At 42.1% G+C, this 20,542-nt stretch overlaps 1 protein-coding gene across 5 annotated transcripts; it reads right to left on the minus strand.

Annotated features, from left to right (window-relative positions):
- Window positions 1–335: 335 nt before the first annotated feature.
- Window positions 336–20,536, minus strand: NME1 (NME/NM23 nucleoside diphosphate kinase 1). 5 transcript variants are annotated; one of them, XM_080994127.1, is made up of 6 exons: window positions 20,405–20,536; window positions 17,481–17,646; window positions 8,256–8,391; window positions 6,944–7,045; window positions 2,233–2,345; window positions 336–536 (listed from the first exon to the last, which is right to left on the minus strand). In XM_080994127.1, exons 3-6 carry the CDS (start codon window positions 8,382–8,384, stop codon window positions 419–421), a joined length of 462 nt encoding a protein of 153 aa, XP_080850253.1. In that variant the 5' UTR covers window positions 8,385–8,391; window positions 17,481–17,646; window positions 20,405–20,536; the 3' UTR covers window positions 336–418. The 5 variants fall into 5 exon arrangements, with proteins under 5 accessions (XP_080850253.1, XP_080850255.1, XP_080850254.1 ...); XM_080994129.1 differs by lacking the exon at window positions 17,481–17,646; XM_080994128.1 differs by lacking the exons at window positions 17,481–17,646; window positions 20,405–20,536 and adding an exon at window positions 11,450–13,722.
- Window positions 20,537–20,542: the final 6 nt, after the last annotated feature.

The following is a 20,542-nucleotide window of genomic DNA, read 5'->3' on the forward strand; positions in this document are numbered from 1 at the left end:
ATTATTTATACCCTGCCCATCTGGCTGGGTTTCCTCAGCTACTCTGGGTGGCTTCCAACAAAATATTAAAATACAATAGTCTGTTAAACATTAAAAGCTTCCCTAAACAGGGCTGCCCTAAACAGCCCTTCTCATCTTGCAAACTCATAAATATGAACAACCTAAGTAATGGTTGACTCCATTGAGTACAGTAAATATAATAAAATTAAACACGTGCGTTTGATAACTGCTGAAGGAGAGCAAAAGTGTGTTCTCTTCTTCAACAGCCCCTCACCCCATTTACTTTTCTAATGAATAAAAGTATATTCCAGTTTAGTTAAATAAAACCTTCAGTCAGCACAATTGGGGAAACAATTTTAGAGGATACTGGAGGTAGGAACTGTTTCCAGATAAACATAACAAAGGAATACACAAGTTTTTAATCATAGATCCATGGGTGCTCACAGCTTGTGTAGTCGACAATTTCTTCTGGTGTGAACCATAGGTTGATTTCAATCTCAGCATTTTCTACAGAGTCACTGCCATGAATTATATTTCTGAAAGGGCAATAAAGTTGAAAAGAATTTGATCATTATGGTAATCAAACAGAAAAACATAGAAATAATAGTTTTATTGGCTATTATGGTTTGACAAAGGGACAATAACCCCTCCCCCCATATTAATTGTGCATATACTGCAATAGAGAAGTGTCTTTGCTGGATGTAACGTGAAACCCTTGGGTTTCAGTAATTGTTTGCTACTATAACAAGCTATTTCTTTCCCACTCCTTTGCACCCTCCTAAGACAAAGTGTTTATTTCCCACAGGGGCATATTAAACTGTGTGCAAAGTTTCCAAGTCTTAAATTTAAACCACAGTCCAAAGTTTTTATAATGATACTTGTTAGACAAGGCTATGGCGCTCAAAGGGAAAAACAATATCCCACGATGTATTCTTTGTAAAAGAACTCTGAGGTGCTACAACAGCAGTGTTTGATGCTTTTAGCAGGCCAGCCTCTCTCCATAACCTGTGCTACCCCAAGGCCATCACATGCAAGGAAATGTGGCAGGAGGAACTATGGAAAATACAGGCACTGAGACAATGAAAAAGGCAAAAGAAGCAGGGGCTTGTTAGGCTAGCTGTAATGTTGTTGGGGAGCTACTATGAAAAGCACCAGCTGTTAAGGTCATAACTATTAATTTACACTCCAAATGTCTTTTTAAAAATACAGTCGTACCTTGGAAGTCGAATGGAATCCGTTCCGGAAGTCTGTTTGACGTCTAAAACCCAAGTGCGGCTTCTGATTGGCTGCAGGAAGCTCCTGCAGCCAATCAGAAGCCATGGAAGCCCCATCGGATGTTCAGCTTCCAAAAATAGTTCACGAACCAGAACAGTCACTTCCGGGTTTGTAGTGTTTGGGAGCCAAAACATTTGAGAACTAAGCTGTTTGAAAACCAAGGTATGACTGTAGTAGTAGTACCATAATTTTCTGTGTATAACACGCCCCCGTGTATAAGACGCCCCCTATTTTGGGGGACTCAGAATTATTAAAATGGGGGGATTTGCACAGAGTTGTTGAGCATTTTGGGGGGAAGATTACCCAGGGTTGTTTTTTCGGGGGAGGGGATTGCTTACTCACCCACCTAAACAACGCTTCCTATCGCACGCAACGCAGAAGCCAACAAACGTCTGACCGCTCGCCCCCAAAGGCCTCCTATCACCCGCTCAATCAATAAAAGCCCTTGATGCAGACACTTATCACATGCACTACCGCTGCTGACAATCGTGGCAGCAACCAATCCCCCGTCCCCCTCTGAACTATCCATGTATAAGACGACCCCTATTTTTATACATTACTTTGTTGAAAAAAATCCTTGTCTAATACAGTGGTACTATGGGTTAAGTACTTAATTCGTTCCAGAGGTCCGTTCTTAACCTGAAACTGTTCTTAATCTGAAGCACCACTTTAGCTAATGGGGCCTCCTGCTGCCGCCGCACCATCGCTACATGATTTCTGTTCTCATCCTGAAGCAAAGTTCTTAACCTGAAGCACTATTTCTGGGTTAGTGGAGTCTGTAACTTGAAGCGTATGTAACCCGAGGTGCCACTGCACACAGAAAAGTATGGTAATAATAATAATAATAATAATAATAATAATAATAATGATGCACAGATATAGTATTTGTATCCTAACTGCATGTAGACTAGAACTAGTTAGCAATTCCATTTTGTAAGATGACAATTCAGAATTTACCTGCCAACTTGCACACAGAAGTCACCACGAATTGTGCCAGGTTTAGAATCTGCAGGATTAGTTTCTCCCAGCATTACTCTTCCAGTCTTAACTACATTGAGGCCTTGCCATACCTTGAACAACCAAAGAACTGAGATTAAAACGATTGTTGCAGTAAAAGTCAATATATCACATGATTCTCACCAACTCCACCACCATGTGGATAAGACAGCAGTGTGCAAACATCCTCTCGGAATTTACCCCATCTGTGGACAGAGGAAAAAGCAGGGGACCATTTCACAAAATTCTTCCAAAGGGAGGGGGAGAAATTCTCCAACATTTGCTTAAGGGTGTGGCTTCCCACTAGCAGTGTAATTTAGCACAGTTTCAATATTTTAACCTACATCTTTTTAAAAATCTCTCCCCCCCCCCCCCCCCCGGTTAGTAGCCTGGTCACCATTTTACAATCTCCATAATTCCCTAGATTATTTATCCATAGTTCTGGGACATTGTGAAACAAACAAAAGGCTGCCATTATAAAATGCTTGAGGAAATTTGGGGAAATGGTATTAAGTGGCCTTCTTCTAGGGTGAGAAAAAGGAACAAACTCAGAAGATTTATCAGAAAATGTCTTATGAGAAATTTTGACTCAGCTGTAATTAATAGAATTTGGTTGTAACTAATTAAGCTTTGAAGCTTTCCATGGGCCTGTATGGACCGTGACCAGAACCAAGTACAGTATAGCATTATGCCCATTTAAGCCCCACAGATTTTTATGGCACTTAGATGGCCAGAATGCATGTGTTGCTCACAGGAACACATGAAGCTGGCTCTTACTTAGCAAGACCACTGGTCCATCTGTTCCATCCAGTACAGTTTACTCTGACTATGAGCTATTCTATTTCATTTGGTAGCCGGGGGGGGGGTCCCCTTCTGCTTTTGTGGCTGAGTGCTGTCACATTGTGTATGTCGGTGAGTCAGCCGGTCAGATTTCTTTGCTAAATACCAATAGCCATCACAAAAATGCAAATTTTCAGGTAGAGGGATACATTTTAACAGAGGCGATCCCCAACACATTGGACCCCAACTTGTGTGATAATTTTATTATCTCATCTACAGTGGTTCCTTGGGTTAAGAACTTAATTCATTCTGGAGGTCTGTTCTTAAGCTGAAACTGTTCTTAACCTGAGGTACCACTTTAGCTAATGGGGCCTCCCGTTGCCGCCGCGTGATTTTTGTTCTCATCCTGAAGCAAAGCTCTTAACCCGAGGTAATATTTCTGGGTTAGCGGAGTCTGTAACCTGAAGCGTCTGTAACCAGAGGTACCACTGTATTGGACTGCTAGAGAAAACATGATACCTTATGTGTAACATATTATCCCTACTAACCAGTAAGTGACAAATTTTACAATGATACGCAGCGAACAACATCTTCCGTTTCTCTCTCTCTGGCCACAGATGCATTGAAGAACATTTACAGTGGTACCTCGGGTTAAATACGCTTCAGGTTACAGACTCCGCTAACCCAGAAATATTACCTCGGGTTAAGAACTTTGCTTCAGGATGAGAACAGAAATCGCGCAGCGGCAGGGCGGCGGCAGCGGGCGGCCCCATTAGCCAAAGTGGTGCTTCAGGTTAAGAACAGTTTCAGGTTAAGAATGGACCTCCGGAACGAATTAAGTACTTAACCCGAGGTACCACTGTACAGTCGTACCTTGGTTGACGGACGGAATCCATTTCGGAAGTCTGTTCAACTTCCAAAACATTCGCAAACAAAGTCACGGCCTCCGATTGGCTGATTGGCCCCGGAAACAATGCCGACAGCCAAAACGGACGTTCGGGTTCCAAAGAACGTTTGCAAACCTGAACACACACTTTTGGGTTTGTGGCATTGAGAAGCCAAAATGTCTGAGTTCGTCAACCAAGGCGTTCATCAACCAAGGTACGACTGCACAGGCATTCCATTGCATCTCTGAACATAATGTGGGCATAGTTTAGAATCTCAAAGCAGAAAATGTTTTCCCCATTGCACCAACGGAGGGCTAACAAGTCAGACACACAGTTTAGATTTTTCTCTAATTACCACTCAAACATAAATAACGTGCTCATGTAGTCCCTTAAATAATGTGTGTGTGAAAAGTAAACAAACCATCATGTCATAAAAGCTCTGCTATCTTGTGAACCTTTCATTTTGTGTATTTTATCTGAAGGAAGTTTGTTCCTCCTCTTATCAGACAGTAAAGCACCCATTTTCTCTAAACTAGTACAGGCAAAATACTACATTATGGGCCAATGCAAGTATAGTGCTAAAGAGGGGGGGGGGAATGTTTGACATTGTTTTCAACCCCTATTGCTTGTAACACCTTTCAAACTCATTGCTTTATTCTAATATAATCTTAAAGTGCTCAGCAGATAGATAGTTTCACAATTAGCAAGAAGACATGTTGCTCAAAGCTGCCAGCAGTTTTTGTTGCTGATGGGTGCTTATCCACTTTTACAACAAAGGGGGGGGGGGATAAGGAATTGAACTGTACAGTGGCAGTGCCGTTTTGTAGAATCTGAACCAAACGATTGGGGTTAATTTGAATATGTAGCTGTAAGAGGCTTACACTGCAGAGTACATTTACAGATCTACTGCCTCCTATTTCCATTCAAAAACTGTTAATTCAAGCAGGCCACTAACTCCAGGTGTATGCTTTGACTTATACATAAGCACATAAACTGTGGCTGGGTCTGATTTCTATATCCTTGAGTCTCTCCACCTCTCCACCATGCCCACCCACAATCATAATTTGGATGCCTGCATCCATTGTGAATTATCAAGTATGGACAGACTGATAGAACTGAGAGATGGCAGAGCCTAGGATGGTCTGGGCACAAGATGCAGTTTTCATCTCTCAGGTAGCAAGATGCTGTGACAACGACAGCATCAGAGCCTGGACAAAGCACTGAAGGGAAGGCAGCTATTTTTGTAATTCTCGCAGGCCTTGCTCATCTAGAAGAAGATAGAGCGTTGGGAGGTTTTTTTTCCACTCGTAATATTGCTGCACAGTTGCTACTTTTAACGAGCAATTGCTATGGGACGATGGGAGTTATCCCAAGGCAACAGTGCAGTTTTGTACATGTAACCTGTGTAGTTGCTATGATCACTGCTTATTTTTATTTCATTGCTATGTGACGATAAGATTCTAATAGTGGTTATTTAAATGGGGCCATAGTTTGCCAACCTTTCAAAGATCTGGGGTTACAATTAGATCAATTAATTGGCCTTTGGCTGATTAACATTCCATGCCCTTTTAAATGTGTTTGTGGGAGAAAGGAATTGCGGGACTAAATAAATTGAACTGGAATACAAAAAAGGGGGGTATGAGGAGGTCCGGGAAACATGTAAATGAAAGAGAAGTGATCAAAAGATGGAATTGTTTTTAATTGTTGTTTTTTTTTGTATTTTGTATTTTTCTTTTTTCTATTTTTCTCTTTTTTATTTATGTATCCTTCTTTTGAAACTTTAATAAATATCATTTAAAAAAAATAAATAAATGTGTTTGTGGGAGGGCGTTGTTGGTTGGTTTTTGTTTTCATTATGCGTTTTGTGTTCTCATTTTGTATTTTTGTGTCGTGAACTGCCCTGTGATCTTTGGCTGGAGGACAATATACAAATTTAATTAATTATTATGACTAGTAGTATTAATATTGCTAACCCTGAAATTCTCCATTTGAAAATATATTAAAATGCCAGTCTTTCCTTAGAACTTTCTATTTAGGCAATCACATTGTGTTACATTTGTTAATCATATTTTGAATCTGGGCATTATTTAAGGTAGTCTCTTTTTATTTTATTTAAGGAATGGAATCACTTCCACATAAAAATGTAGAAGTTAGGCTCTTAGTGATATTGTTGCCTTGTCCATTATTAGTATCAGAGGTTTATTATTATTATTATTATTATTATTATTATTCAGAGGTTTAGAACAATCATATTGTTTTGTTTCCTTCCACAAGAATACATATAGCATATATTCTGAAGATGCAACCAAACTGCATCTCTTCTCTCAGTGCTTGCTCATAGCTGTCAACTTACAGATTTGAAAATAAGGGACCAGCAGCCTTGAAAATAAGGGACCAGCAGCCTTGAAAATAAGGGACCTGCAGCCTCACCTGTTCCAGGCACTCCAGTCTTCCTGTCCTACTGCAGTCTGGTCAAACTCAAGCTGGTAGCTTCGAGAACACTGTCCAACCAACTTTGTAACCAGAGGTTCAACTGAATAGAATCTGAATCACATGCACCACAAGGCCTATGCAGCCTCAACTTAAGATGGCTCGCCAGCCTGGCTTTGCACTGCAAAGTTTGCAGCAGCACGTACAACAAAATGGCATCCAGCATTCAAAAAACCCCTCGGCTTGCATTAACTAGCCACACACAAGGCATGCAAGCTCCACCCCCCAGTCTTTCTTAGACTTCTTATTGGGTGAGCAACACAGCCAAGCAACACAGTTGGAGCCTCCCTCCTCCCTGGCCAGCAGGGAGGGAGGGAGAGGAGCTGCTTCCTTTGAAATTTAAGGGACATCATTTAAGGGACATTTAAGGGACATCCATCAATAAGGGACAGCAGCGGGACATGGCACTGGAATAAGGGACTGTCCCTTCAAATAAGGGACACTTGACAGCTATGCTTGCTGCATAAAGTTCATTTGCTTTTTAAAGAAATCAAGGTTATTTGCTGAAGACTTACCATGGCTACAACAGGTCCAGAGTGCATATATTTAACTAGCCCAGCAAAGAATGGCCTATCCTTCAGGTCACTGTAGTGTTCACTGAGAAGATCTTCAGAGGCCTGCAGGAATAAAATGCTTAGCATAAGAACTTAAGAGCATCTTATGTCAAATAAAATTAACTACAAGAGTAGTATTAATCCTTAAATTGCACGCTTGCTTGTCAAATATTGGCCCTAGTACTTTATTACAATATTGGTTTAGCTGGCTAGTACAGATTTTAAACAATATTTATTTTGGTTCATTCAACAAGATGATTTTCACTCAAGTTAATTGAACAACGTATTTGCACCTCCAAGAAAATCTGAAGCATTAACTTTAAAATATACCTCTAAGGACACACCTTTCCGACTAAGGACAGCTGCTTACTAAAATTAGAGTACTCAGCGTGGCTTTACCTTCTGCTAGATATTGGAAAGGATCCAAAATATTAAGTTATTTTGTAAAATACTGGATCAGTGGTGTAGTGGAGCAGGAATGAAATGGGGCTACAGCACAGTTCCAGAACATTTCTTTCAGAGCAAGAATCATAACAATAGCTGCCAAAATTCCAGGGTAATTGACAGACCCTCTGGCAAGTGAATGAGGCGATAATGAGGCTTTTGAATTTTACTACAGTTTGTGACATATTAATGTAGAGGAAGTCAGTGAATAAGGATTAATATAGAGGAAGTCTGAGAATCAAGCAGATTCTTCTTTCTTTTTTTCGGGGGGGTACTTCTTCCTTGGAGGGGTGCCTACTTCGTGCTAGCAGTATCAATGGAAACATTTATTTGCAAAACTGTTTGCATTCCTAATTAAAGTTACAGTTCAATGAGTTTTACAAGTTGAACCTATGCTGTCGGAAGTAAGCAGCACTGAGTTCAATGGAGATTTCCCCCAGGTAACTATGCAAATGATTGTAGTCACTACAAATGTCTCATTGGGGGTCTGAACCGAAGTCTCTCCAACATGCTAACCACCACACCACCCTTGGCCAGGGCTCTAGGCATTGCACCATAATGCACTCTGTGTGCAATGAACTGGATATTATGCTATGTACTGCTGAGGGGTATGTATAGGTTGATCGACAGGTCATCAACCCAGCCACCTCTATTTGTGGACTCTCCTTGGGGTCGTAGCTATGGAGGCTGCAATGTGCTGCAGTTCAAAACTGACTACTTCAAATTTATTTCTGTTCAGAGTCCGCTTTGACACAACAGACCGACAAACAACGCATGGCAATTCTGCAACAGAATAACAATGCTTGGCAATACCTCGACAGAAACTTACATGCATGAATTTCATGGCTACCAGTTTGAATCCCTTCCTTTCAAATCGCTTGATAATTTCTCCCACCAAGCCCCGCTGTACTCCGTCAGGCTTGATGGCGATGAAAGTCCGCTCAGCAACTGAAGCCATTGTCCTACTGCAATAGGAAAGCAGCGATATGATCAAGATCTAAATCCTGCTATGGCAGAAGTCTCGAGGGTTTAAAAAGTCTCAGTCTGTTGCAGCATTATGCAGTATTAGACTGAGGACAACCCATCAGTTAAGTGGATTAGGCGCAGTGTACACACACTATTCATCTTACATCAGAGGATAACCAGCACAGCAGTGGTCCCACAAATGTGCCAAATAGCTGCATATACAGTCAGTTTAGCACTGAAGAATATAGAAACATTACAGTCAGTTAGAAAGGAGTTATATTACAGGTGTACTCCAATTTACACAGAAACTGAGATATGGATTTACAGGCATTTCCATATGTTCTCATAACAAAATTACGACACTGAGCAGATAAATGTGAAAGTTAGCCCCCCACAAGGCCCAAGATACTAATTACAATTGTTCAACTTGAAACATGGCAATTTCACTTTCCAAGTAATACAGAGGGGCCATATTGCATATAAGACCTAATGCCTGAATGAGGATTATGTATTTCACTGTTCGTACCAACTGAAACTAACAGAAACCTTATTTTCAGTTTGGTGTTTTTAGGATCAGAGTAGTTACAGATCAAGTTTTTGTACATTTTACTGATTGATTGATTGATTGATTGATAATAGTTATTTTACTGTAAACAGTATGCAACCTTGTAAGCATTTATAGGCTACATGTTTCTGATATACTTACTAAATTATATTTATTATGTTAAACTTCAAAGAGCTTTTCAGAAAAGTGCACATTTTCATAGGATAGAGAGAGATACACCTCAAAGGTCATCTAGTTCAACCCCCGTACGCAGGAAATGCTCTACTATAGCTTCCCTTACAGATGGCCATTCCAGTCCCTATATATATCAAGGATACAAAACCTTTGGCCCTTCATTGGTCAGTGGACTCCAAATCCCATCAGCCCCTGTGACCACTAACTATGTTGGCTGAGTCTGATGAGAGGTTCCCTATCCCTGCTACAGCTTCAATAGCAAGAGTTTCTTATAGTTATATTATTGTACTGCATTGCATTATTTACTCATTTCACAAAAAATAGATACAGTGGTACCTCGGGTTACATACGTTTCAGGTTACAGACTCCACTAACCCAGAAATAGTGCTTCAGGTTAAGAACTTTGCTTCAGGATAAGAACAGAAATCGGGCTTCGGCAGTGCGGCTGCAGCAGGAAGCCCCATTAGCTAAAGTGGTGCTTCAGGTTAAGAACAGTTTCAGGTTAAGAACGGACCTCTGGAACAAATTAAGTACTTAACCCGAGGTACCACTGTACTGCTTGACTGTAAAAAAAAAAAAAATCTCTTGAAGTAGTTTCCAAAAAGAATGAGACAATTAAATTTTCAGTGAAAACAGTTGAAAACATTTAAAGCATTAAAAAAATTAAAATCAACAGTAAGCTAAAAACAAGATTTAAACACTTGTCAATATTCTACATATCTGGATAGGCTTGCCTAAACATATGGTTTTAGCATGTGCCAAAAAGAGCATAGTTAAGGCACCTACCTGTGGTCAATGGGCAGAGTTCTGAAGTGTGTCACCTGTAACAGTGCTAGTTCTGCAGACTGAAGTGATTGACCAGGCCTATATGGGGCATGGTGATCTCAAAGGTGAACTTCGCTTCCCTAGAGACTTCTCAAATGCCCATGTGCTTGCTAGACACCCCTCCCTCCCTGCCTCAAATGCCACACACTGCCCTCTAAGTACACTAATTCCATAAATCTTCTCCTGCCTTCATCTCACGCTGTCATCCACATCCCTTTTCTGACAGCTTCTGCGGCACTGCTGCTTCTGCCACACCTTACGACCTCTGAGACATCTCTGTCTCTTTCCCCAGCATCCCGGGTCTCCTTGAGCCATCTCTCCCACCCAGTTGTGCGCCCGTACCTGTCTGCCTGCCGTTGTGAATCCGCTCGTGCTGGTGGCTGTGGTAACACTGTCGCTACTACAGCCCCCAGCCTGGCTACAGCCCAGCCTCACAGTGGGACTCCTTCAGGTACATTCCCTTCTCACCATACCCATTAGCTGCCTTAGGTCTTCAGCTTATTGGCAAAACAGGGACAACTTCCTGGCGCTTTGGGCGCCATCTGCCGCCGGCTTCAAAAACTGCTCCACAAGTTTCTCAGACTGGATTGCTGGCATCCATCTGTCTTGAGACAGACAATTGAGTGAGCCTTGGGGGTGAAGTTAGCAGCACTGCAACAAGCTCCCCAGGGCGCAAGGCTGGAAATAATAACAACAACAATAATAATAATTTATTATTTATACCCCGCCCATGTGGCTGGGTTTCCCCAGCCACTCTGGGCGGCTTCCAACAAAACACTAAAATACAATAACCTATTAAACATTAAAAGCTTCCGTAAACAGGGCTGCCTTAAGATATCTTCTAAAAGTTTGGTAGTTATTTTTCTCTTTGACATCTGGAGGGAGGGTGTTCCACAGGGCGGGTGCCACTACCGAGAAGGCTCTCTGCCTGGTTCCCTGTAACTTGGCTTCTCGCAGCGAGGGAACCGCCAGAAGGCCCTTGGCACTGGACCTCAGTGTCCGGGCAGAACGATGGAGGTGGAGGCGCACCTTCAGGTATACTGGACCAAGGCCGTTTAGGGCTTTAAAGGTCAGCACCAACACTTTGAATTGTGCTCGGAAACGTGTTCTCGGAAAAGTGGGTATGGAGGTCCTGGGCTGCCCAGATGACAAGGCCACCCCTGCTGGCCTCGCTGATATGGTCCAAAGTAAAGCACAGCAATATGCTTGGGCACTAGTTGGCTGTAGGATTTGCAGCAGGAGCTGTACAAGGCACCATCCAACCATCTTGGGGACTCCATTCCAGATTTGTGTAGGCTTTACTCCTTAGCATTTTCTTCTCCCAAAGATATCCTGCAAGGCAGTGGAGGTCTAGGATCAGAGTTTTCCTTTTCCTGGATGGGCCACCTTTCCAGATTGACCAGCCCCATCTGCCCCTCACTTCCCTCTACAGCACATAGAAGGAATAACAATAGCAATAACAATAATGATATGTTAAAGGCATTCTCACCCACCTGGAGTTTCAAGCCTTCCCACTGTTACCCAGGAGGGGGGAGCAACCAGGTAAACCTCAGGACTTCAGGTTGGCCCCAAGGGTTTGTCAATCCTACTAGAGACTGGGAGTATTTTCATCCTGATTTTCTCCCCACGCACAAAGTTTGTGAAGAGACTAGACAACACCAGCTATTTATTGAGCACGCAGTCTGATGCATTTGCAGGGAGATTATATGCCATTAATGGATTAATTAATCACGTTGTTGTTTACTTTATTTTCCCAGTGCAACCCAGAGCAACTTACAATAAAACATTATGTCAAGCAACTGTTATGTCATACTTTCAGTGCATTTCCCCATCACTTTCCTTATTGCAAAGAGAAAAAAAAAGTTTTGGAGGGAAGCAGGTTTGTTGAGCAAAGGCACCATATTAACTTTAATTTGCTGGCATGTTCTTGAATCCCACCCAAAACTAGCAGCCAGGATTCTATTCCCTCTTTAGCATCCTCACAAGCTGTTTGTTGTCACCTTTCCACATTGCATAGTATTGATATAATTTTAGTATCTTCACCTCATTTATCCTTTCGCTGCTTGCTTCTTTATTTGTACTGTACTTCAGCCTTTTGCCATTTGTCTTTTAATCCAATAATTGGATTGATCCTTGGTCTTTTTTTCTCCTTCCTGTGGTTGCCCTTGATCCTTTTATCCTCTGCCCTTTAACACTCAAGCTGTGATTCCAGACACACGAGTACCAGCATTTTCAGTGTGGCTGTTCCTACTAATAAAAGTAATGTCACCACCATCTCTCTCTCTCTCTCTCTCTCTCTCTCTCTCTCTCTCTCTCTGTACATCCAGTGTATGTATTTCCTTCCTATCATTTTAACAGAGAGAAAAACCTAAAATGGCAGATTTTCCTAAATGCAGACTTCCCATTTCTAATAATCTGTCAGTATTTTTCACCCAGAACTGTAAAAAGAGTCCTTATTGCTTTTGCTTACCATAGTTGTATCTGGAGGTGGGGATTAACCATTTCCACCTACACACTGTGGTCCTGATGAAATCCATGCCCCACTGAAGCTGCCATTGGCACCAAGTAATAAAGCACCCTTTTAGAAATAAATCCGATTTATGTGGAGAGCGCAACCAAATCCTGATATCTTATGGTATTCACAGATTTCCAATGGTACAGTAGAGGTCCTTAGCTGTCCCCCAACTCAGGTTGATTTGAAGGAATAATAATAATAATAATAATAATAATAATAAATAATAATTTTATTATATATACTTCACCCATCTGGCTGGGTTTCCCCAGCCACTCTGGGCAGTTTACAGCATATCTAAAAACATAATAAATCATAATTTGGAGGAGCCTCCTCTTTTCTAGTCAGATCAAAATTCAGTCTTCCATTGCAGACTGTGCGGTTTGATTCTCTTCAGACCCAAGAGGGCCATATCCAGTGCTTCATCTTCTTTCTCTCCTGTACCCTCCAGCTCCCCACTCCCCAAAATCAGGCTTGGGGATCCTCTGGAGCATATTCTGGAAGATATTGTGGGGTGGGGTGAGGGAGAGGAGAGGAAATGGAAACAGTGGATACAACCCTTTATAATTATTTCCAAGTGACAGAGGTATGAGTCAGAAGTACACATGATACCTGTAAAGCACATTTGGAACACAATATTTCCCTCAAAGAATTCTGGGCACTGTAGTTTACCCTTCACAGAATTACAATTCCCAGCAACCCTCAACATACAGTGCCCAGAATTATTTGAAGGAAAGAATGTCCTTTAAATGTATAGTGTGTACACAGCCCATGTGGTAGCCGGCTTGTGAGAGAACAGACCCTTCATGTCACTTTTGGAGAGAGATGTGTTTTCACTCATTTCATTTCAACCATAATGAAATCATTGTTTTTTTTTCTGCTCTTTCCTTTTCTGCAGTGAAAGGCTATTAGCTCCTATCTGAAATCCACCTGCTGCTTATTCTGGCAGCATGACCTATTATTGGATTAGAGCATGACCTGCCCCTGATCCAGGGTCATCCAGACTTGCTTTCATGCTACATTTCTAGGCACAGGTCTGTGCTTTAAAGCTCCCTGTCTGAACATTTTTTAAATTATTATTTTTTGGCCCCAGTGCTTTCCCCATGAAACCTGCTCTTTACTGCTGAATTGGAGCAGACATGCTATGTGCAATGTTATTAGCATTATCTATGTGGAAGCGGGACACGGGTGGCACTGTGGGTTAAACCACAGAGCCTAGGACTTGCCGATCAGAAGGTTGACGGTTCGAATCCCCGCGACGGGGTTAGCTTCTGATGCTCGGTCCCAGCTCCTGCCAACCTAGCAGTTCGAAAGCATGTCAAAGTGCAAGTAGATAAATAGGTACCACTCTGGCGGGAAGGTAAACGGCGTTTCCGTGCGCTGCTCTGGTTCACCAGAAGCAGCTTAGTCATGCTGGCCACATGACCCGGAAGCTGTACGCCGGCTCCCTCGGCCAGTAAAGTGAGATGAGCGCCGCAACCCCAGAGTCGGTCACGACTGGACCTAATGGTCAGGGGTCCCTTTACCTTTATATGTGGAAGCACCCCAACACATTTCGAACCCTCCCTGGGGCCCTGGGTGCCCGAGCACCCACAAAACTCCCCATGAAGGGGCTGGGCACCGGCAAATTTCGGCGACAGGGCCATGCACACTGCATAGCACTGGCATGCACGGCCCCGGGCACTCACAATTGCGGGGCCAAGCTGTCACTCCTGCTGCTGGCAGAGGAGCCTCTGATTTCTACACACAAGCCTATTGAGTTTTGGGTGATCACAGCATTGGAGAGGGAGGCACTGTTGTCTGTTAGTGGGAGGGATTGTGCTTGTGCTCTGTATGTGGGGAGGAGTGACATCCATGCTGTCATTGGGCATGGATTGGTACTTTTTCTGTATGGGTAACTGGAGGTGACATAGAATCATAGAGCTGGAAGGGACCCCAAGGCTCATCTAGTCCAGCCTCCTGCAATGCAGGAATCTCAACTAAAGCATCCATGACAGATGGCTATCCAACCTCTGCTTTAAAACCTCCGAGGAGGGAGAGTCCACAAGCTATCGAGGGAGTTCGTTCCACTGTCAAACAGCTCTTACTGACATAATGCCAAGGACCCTGTGGGAGTGGCTGATAGCTACCTTCTAACAGTATTATCTTGGTCTCTGGTTTGCTGCTGGAGTGCATATGATTAGGACAATATCATGCACTGGCCTTCTCCTGGAACAGTGGGATTGTAGGATCAACATACCCAAGCATGATGTCCTTAAATACTCCTTGTGAATGACTGCCAGGAAAGCACCTTGATCCATGATTATGATCTTAAAGATTAAATCTTGCACTGAGACTCTGCGCATGCAACATACCAGATAATTTGAACGAACCTCATGGTATGCATCTTTAGATAATGTCATACTCTTAGCTAATTCTGGGATCATGGTGCATTTTCTGGAATGTGCTCTCCCAATCTGATTCCTTCACTGTTGCCAGTGTACGAATGATCTAAAAGTCATAAGTCAAATGGTAAATATTCAACTTGCTAGCCATCAGCTTGAAAATACACTCTACCTGTGATGTTTAACCATTTCCAAACATTAGATTTTTAATGACAGCTTTTATTCTTGCCTTACAGTCACCTATGTCAAATTGCCCATGCAAAAATACTGGATTGAAAGTCTTTATGTATAGGTACAGCATGCATTATTGAGAGTGAATAAGAAAAATAAAAGTGATTAATCCAAAGGCCACATTATAGCTCCAGCCAAAACATATTATGCCAAGGTACTTCTTCCAAGTGGTATTTAATATACCCACATACCTGTTGATTTTTATTTGGAGTCCTGTGGATTCTTCTACATAGTCAGCCTTTGGGTGTGATGTAGTGGTTAGAGTATCGGACTAGGATGTTGGAGACAAGGATTCAAATCCTGACTCGGCCATGAAGCACACTGGGCTAGTCACTGCCTCTCAGCCTAACCTATCTCAAAGGCTTGTTGTGCAGATTAAATGAGGAATGGGGAGCACCACACCACCTTGAACTGTTTGGATAAAAAGGTGATATTACATGCAATCAATCAATCAATCAATCAATCAATCAATAATACTTCCACCCTATACCGATTTACCTAGGAGTAAGCTCACCAACCAAAGTGTTATTTCTGAGTAAACATACATAGGATGGTGCTGTAAATAAATTGCAAGTCTTTGCTGCTCTCTAGTGGAGCTTCAGACCATATTTTGCGCTCTCCTCTTTCACCCTCATTAAAAGGTTCTTTAATTCCTCTTCACTTTCTGCCATCAAGGTTGTGTCATCTGCATATCTGAGGTTGTTGATATTTCTTCCAGCAATCTTAATTCCGGCTTGGGATTCAGATTGCTGGAAGAAATATCAACAACCTCAGATATGCAGATGACACAACCTTGATGGCAGAAAGTGAAGAGGAATTAAAGAACCTTTTAATGAGGGTGAAAGAGGAGAGCGCAAAATATGGTCTGAAGCTCAACATCAAAAAAACGAAGATCATGGCCACTGGGCCCATCACCTCCTGGCAAATAGAAGGGGAAGAAATGGAGGCAGTGAGAGATTTTACTTTCTTGGGCTCCATGATCACTGCAGATGGTGACAGCAGTCACGAAATTAAAAGACGCCTGCTCCTTGGGAGAAAGGCGATGGCAAACCTAGACAACATCTTAAAAAGCAGAGACATCACCTTGCCAACAAAGGTCCATATAGTAAAAGCCATGGTTTTCCCAGTAGTGATGTGTGGAAGTGAGAGCTGGACCATAAAGAAGGCTGATCGCCGAAGAATTGATGTTTTTGAATTATGGTGCTGGAGGAGACTCTTGAGAGTCCCATGGACTGCAAGAAGATCAAACCTCTCCATTCTGAAGGAAATCAGCCCTGAGTGCTCACTGGAAGGACAGATCGTGAAGCTGAGGCTCCAATACTTTGGCCACCTCATGAGAAGAGAAGACTCCCTGGAAAAGACCCGGATGTTGGGAAAGATGGAGGGCACAAGGAGAAGGGGACGACAGAGAATGAGATGGTTGGATGGTGTTCTTGAAGCTACCAGCATGAGTTTGATCAAACTGCGGGAGGCAGTGGAGAACAGAAGTGCCTGGCGTGCTCTGGTCCATGGGGTCACGAAGAGTCGGACACGACTAAACGACTAAACAACAACAACAACAGTGGAAAATGCAATAATGGCTTTTACAGCACAGCACTGATAACTATATACTTGAAATAAAGGCAAGAATCAAAGGTAATTTACGCGTACCCCTAGATTATTGTGTGAGCACATTGATGCTTCCTCAATCCTCTTTTCCAACTGCTGCTTCTGCAGAAATATGTACAAGGTTGTTCTCCATTCATCACTTCCCTCACTGTTGATTTCTTAAGTCTTGTCAAGCAGCAATATTGTGAGCAGAAAACTCTGCCGAACATGCACTTGAGGTCATTGATACTACTGCAACTCATATTTAGTTTTTGCAACCAGCAGCTTCATTGCTTGAGAGTAAGAAGTACTACAGCTACAGTTGTCTAACTGTACCCCTGATACCAGGCAGGCAGCTGCGCTGTATCCATTTCAGTGCCTGCTTAAAACATTTTTGTTTAGGCAAGACTATCCAGAGATGTAGAAGTAGCTTTTGAAGCTACTGTGGATTTTAATATTATTTTAATGCTTTAAAACAGGCTTCCTCAATCTTGGCCCTCCAGATGTTTTTGGGCTACAACTCCCATGATCCCTAGCTAGCAGGACCAGTGATCAGGGATGCTGGGAATTGTAGTCTCAAAACATCTGGAGGGCCGAGGTTGAGGAAGCCTGCTTTAAAATATATTTTAAACTTTTTTTACCAAGAATTTTATTGTTTTTATTCTATATTTTTGTAAACCACTTAGATGCCTCCTTACAATCAAGTTGTGTATAAATTTTGTTAAATAAGCAATTCCCCTTAATGCTGAATCAGAAATGAAAACCCAGAAAAAAATATACAACCTGTTTGGAAATCTGTGTTCATGTTACCTGGGAATTCAAAGGGACTTCCTTCTGAGTAGGCATGTTTAGGGTAGCAGCCTTATTTAACTTTAAAAGTTCTCCACCTATGAAAGATTCCATTTTCCACCTCCTGACCTAGAGCTTCCTGTTTTCTACTCTTGATTCATGATGCAAGTGAAACTAGGGTCCTTTGCTGATGATTGAAAAAGCCACACTTTTTGATTAGATGGAATATAAGCCATGAGCAACATTTATGTATTCTGAGCTTTTTAAAGTGCTTCACTATTAAATAATAAAACTATGCTAAAATTGGCATGAACTTAGTGCCAATGAAGCCAAAAAACCACTCCTGGGTAAAAAAGTTGACAACACAATCCTATACAGTACATATTTACTCAAAAGTAATCCCTACTGAACTCAATAGGACTTTGTTCCAGGTGAGTGTGCTGGCTGGGGTTGTTGCAGGCAAAGGGTGATATCCAAGTATGTCTGTCTACTAGAAGAACTTCTCTTTCCTCTCCTCCCCACTGCAGCACCACACATGCCCTGCAAATCTGCTTTGGGGGGTTGGGGGACAGTCTAGAAAAAAGAATTTGGGGCTGCAGGGAGAGTTAGAGAGGAAGGGCAGGTCTGTGAAGGCAATATTGGATATCACCCAAAGTCACTTGGCCTCTTTGATTCTTAATGTCATGTCTTCTTGGGGAACCGCAATGCTTACTTTATACATACATTGAAAGAGCTTGGGCAGCTTTATTAAGTGATGCATTACTTTAAAAAAGTTAAAGCCTAAGCATAAATGGGCCTGTAGTAACATCAAATTGGGTCCCCTGCACTTTTGTTTTTTTTTACTGCCTACCCCACCCATATCCCATATCCTTCTGGTCAGTTTGTGGCATTTCAAGAAAGCCAGGTAGTTGCCATTTTCTCTTGTTAGGTTCTCTCTCATGCGCTACAGATATTTCCCTTGAAAATGTAACTATTCAGTGATGAGAAACATACTGTATTGAATGAAAAGCAAAAATATGAATATCCAGTGCTCTGGCAGGACCAGTAGAGGGAGCTCAAATTACCAACACATGTGAACGGTTAATATAATAAATGTTGTTGCTTGCACAAGCATTAATATAGACCAGGGGTCAGCAAAATTTTTCAGCAGGTGGTCAGTCCACTGTCCCTCAGACCTTGTGAGGGCCCGGACTATATTTTGAAAAAAATAATAATGAACGAATTCCTGTGCCCCACAAATAACCCAGAGATGCATTTTAAATAAAAGGACACATTTTACTCATATAAAAACACGCTGATTCCTGGACCATCCCCGGGCCTTAGTTTGCCTACCCATGATATAGACAAAGTCAATCCTAGCTGTCAGAAAGTCTGTTGGTTACTTTAAAGTTTAAAAGACTTAAGCAAACTTAAGAGAGTTAGAGAATGAGATTTCAACATTCAAGAAAACAAACAAAAAAAAATTATTTGAGCTCGCCAGTTGCCCAAAAGAATTCTCTGCAGCATCAGTACCATAATTTGTTTCGGCTATAATGCCTTTGGCACTTCTGAGTTTTGTTTTCACAGAAAGTTTCCAGCAGAGGCAATAAGGAAGCAGAATCCGACTACAGTGCGAAATTGCCACATACATAATCTCTGCTTCACGCCCATGCGACAGACTTGACCTAGTGGCTGGAATGCATTCAGAACATCACAAGACTTAAGTTTGGACACACCCATCATTTTCCTTCCTCTGTTGCTAACACTCTGCTGCTTCTGAATAATAATAATAATAAAAAGACAGATAAGTCTTCTTCTTGTTCTTCTTTTCCCCAGAAGTCCAAAAGGCCCCCCCTTTTTTCTCCACTCCGTTTAGCACATGTCATTTTCTTCACAGACAACAGTTGTAAATGTTTTTAACAAGTTACAGGCTATGCTCATTCCTGTTCTTGGCTGTTTATACTTTATAAAATCCTGTAAACTGTATTTTAGTACCTTTTTCTTTTGCCCTCTGACATTTTAGAGCATACTAGATTTTAATTGTTTCTTACATCATCCCACTTTCTCTTGAATCTGTTGTTTTAACCCCAACCAAAAGGAGCCAAAAGAACCCCAACCAAATTTTGCTCACATTCATTCCTCATTATCTTTGTTTTTCTCCCTTCCTCATCCCCAGTGTCAAAACGTATATTGCAAGCACCTTGGGGCTGAGACCTTTATTTTCAAAACATCATTCTATAGTGTGTTATATGCATGATGATGTATAAATAACGTGGGCTAAACACACATTGTGAGGGTTACTGCAATCCTAGCCACATTTACCTTGGAATAATTAAACTCAGTGATACCATTTACAAAGGCATGAGACCGGTCCTCTACCTGATTACATTTAGGCAGGCACCAAAAACATTTTTCATTCTGCTGGACTTTTAATGGTTTTTAATTTACTCGTTCCATTTAGCTCAGTTGGTTAAGAGTGTGGTGCTGATTACGCCAAGGTCATGGGTTCAATCCCCTTACACACCACCTCCACTGAAAAAGGGTTGGACTGGATGATCCTTGGGGTCTCTTCCAGTTCTACAATTCTTTGTCTTTTCCTTTTGGCAGCACCCTTTAATTCCCATCGGAGCAACTGGAGAAAGCAGAAGCCTAAATGTTTTCAGACTTGAATATCTTATTTTCTTAGTCGCCTGCAATAAATATATTAACATACACAACAACATAACACATACACAATTTGAAAAATTCCTATTTTGTTTTCTTCTTGGGATCCCCTTGCAAGGGGTCAAAAGCCAGTATAAATAAGTTTTCATTATATGCAAAGAAGCATGCTTAGGATTGCATCTGAGGAAGTTGGGCTGTCGTGTCATCATCCTAAACGGTGCCACAACGCTCTTGTGACTCTTTATGTGGATGCAAACCTCCTTGAATCCCTGTGGCGCTTGCGCCTGAAGAAAAAAGCCCACCGGCTGGACCTGAGGATGTCGGAGGAGGCCTAGCCTCCCACGTTGCCCTATTTTCCCTCTCCCGACTCACTGACAGCGCCACGGCCACGCCCGGGTCCTGGGGCCCCGCCCAGTCCCACGCTCACCACACGTCAGTCA

Source organism: Podarcis pityusensis, assembly GCF_964106645.2.
Source record: "Podarcis pityusensis genome assembly, chromosome: 2".
Lineage (NCBI taxonomy): Eukaryota > Metazoa > Chordata > Lepidosauria > Squamata > Lacertidae > Podarcis > Podarcis pityusensis.

Bases quoted from the DNA above. Each gene is read 5' to 3' on its own strand.
- NME1 (XM_080994129.1), bottom strand. From the start codon at position 8,384: ATGGCTTCAGTTGCTGAGCGGACTTTCATCGCCATCAAGCCTGACGGA. The intron at 7,046-8,255 runs GTAAGTTTCTGT...TTATTCCTGCAG, and splicing joins TAGCCATGAAATTCATGCAT to GCCTCTGAAGATCTTCTCAG. The intron at 2,346-6,943 runs GTAAGTCTTCAG...TGGTTGTTCAAG, and splicing joins CTGGACCTGTTGTAGCCATG to GTATGGCAAGGCCTCAATGT.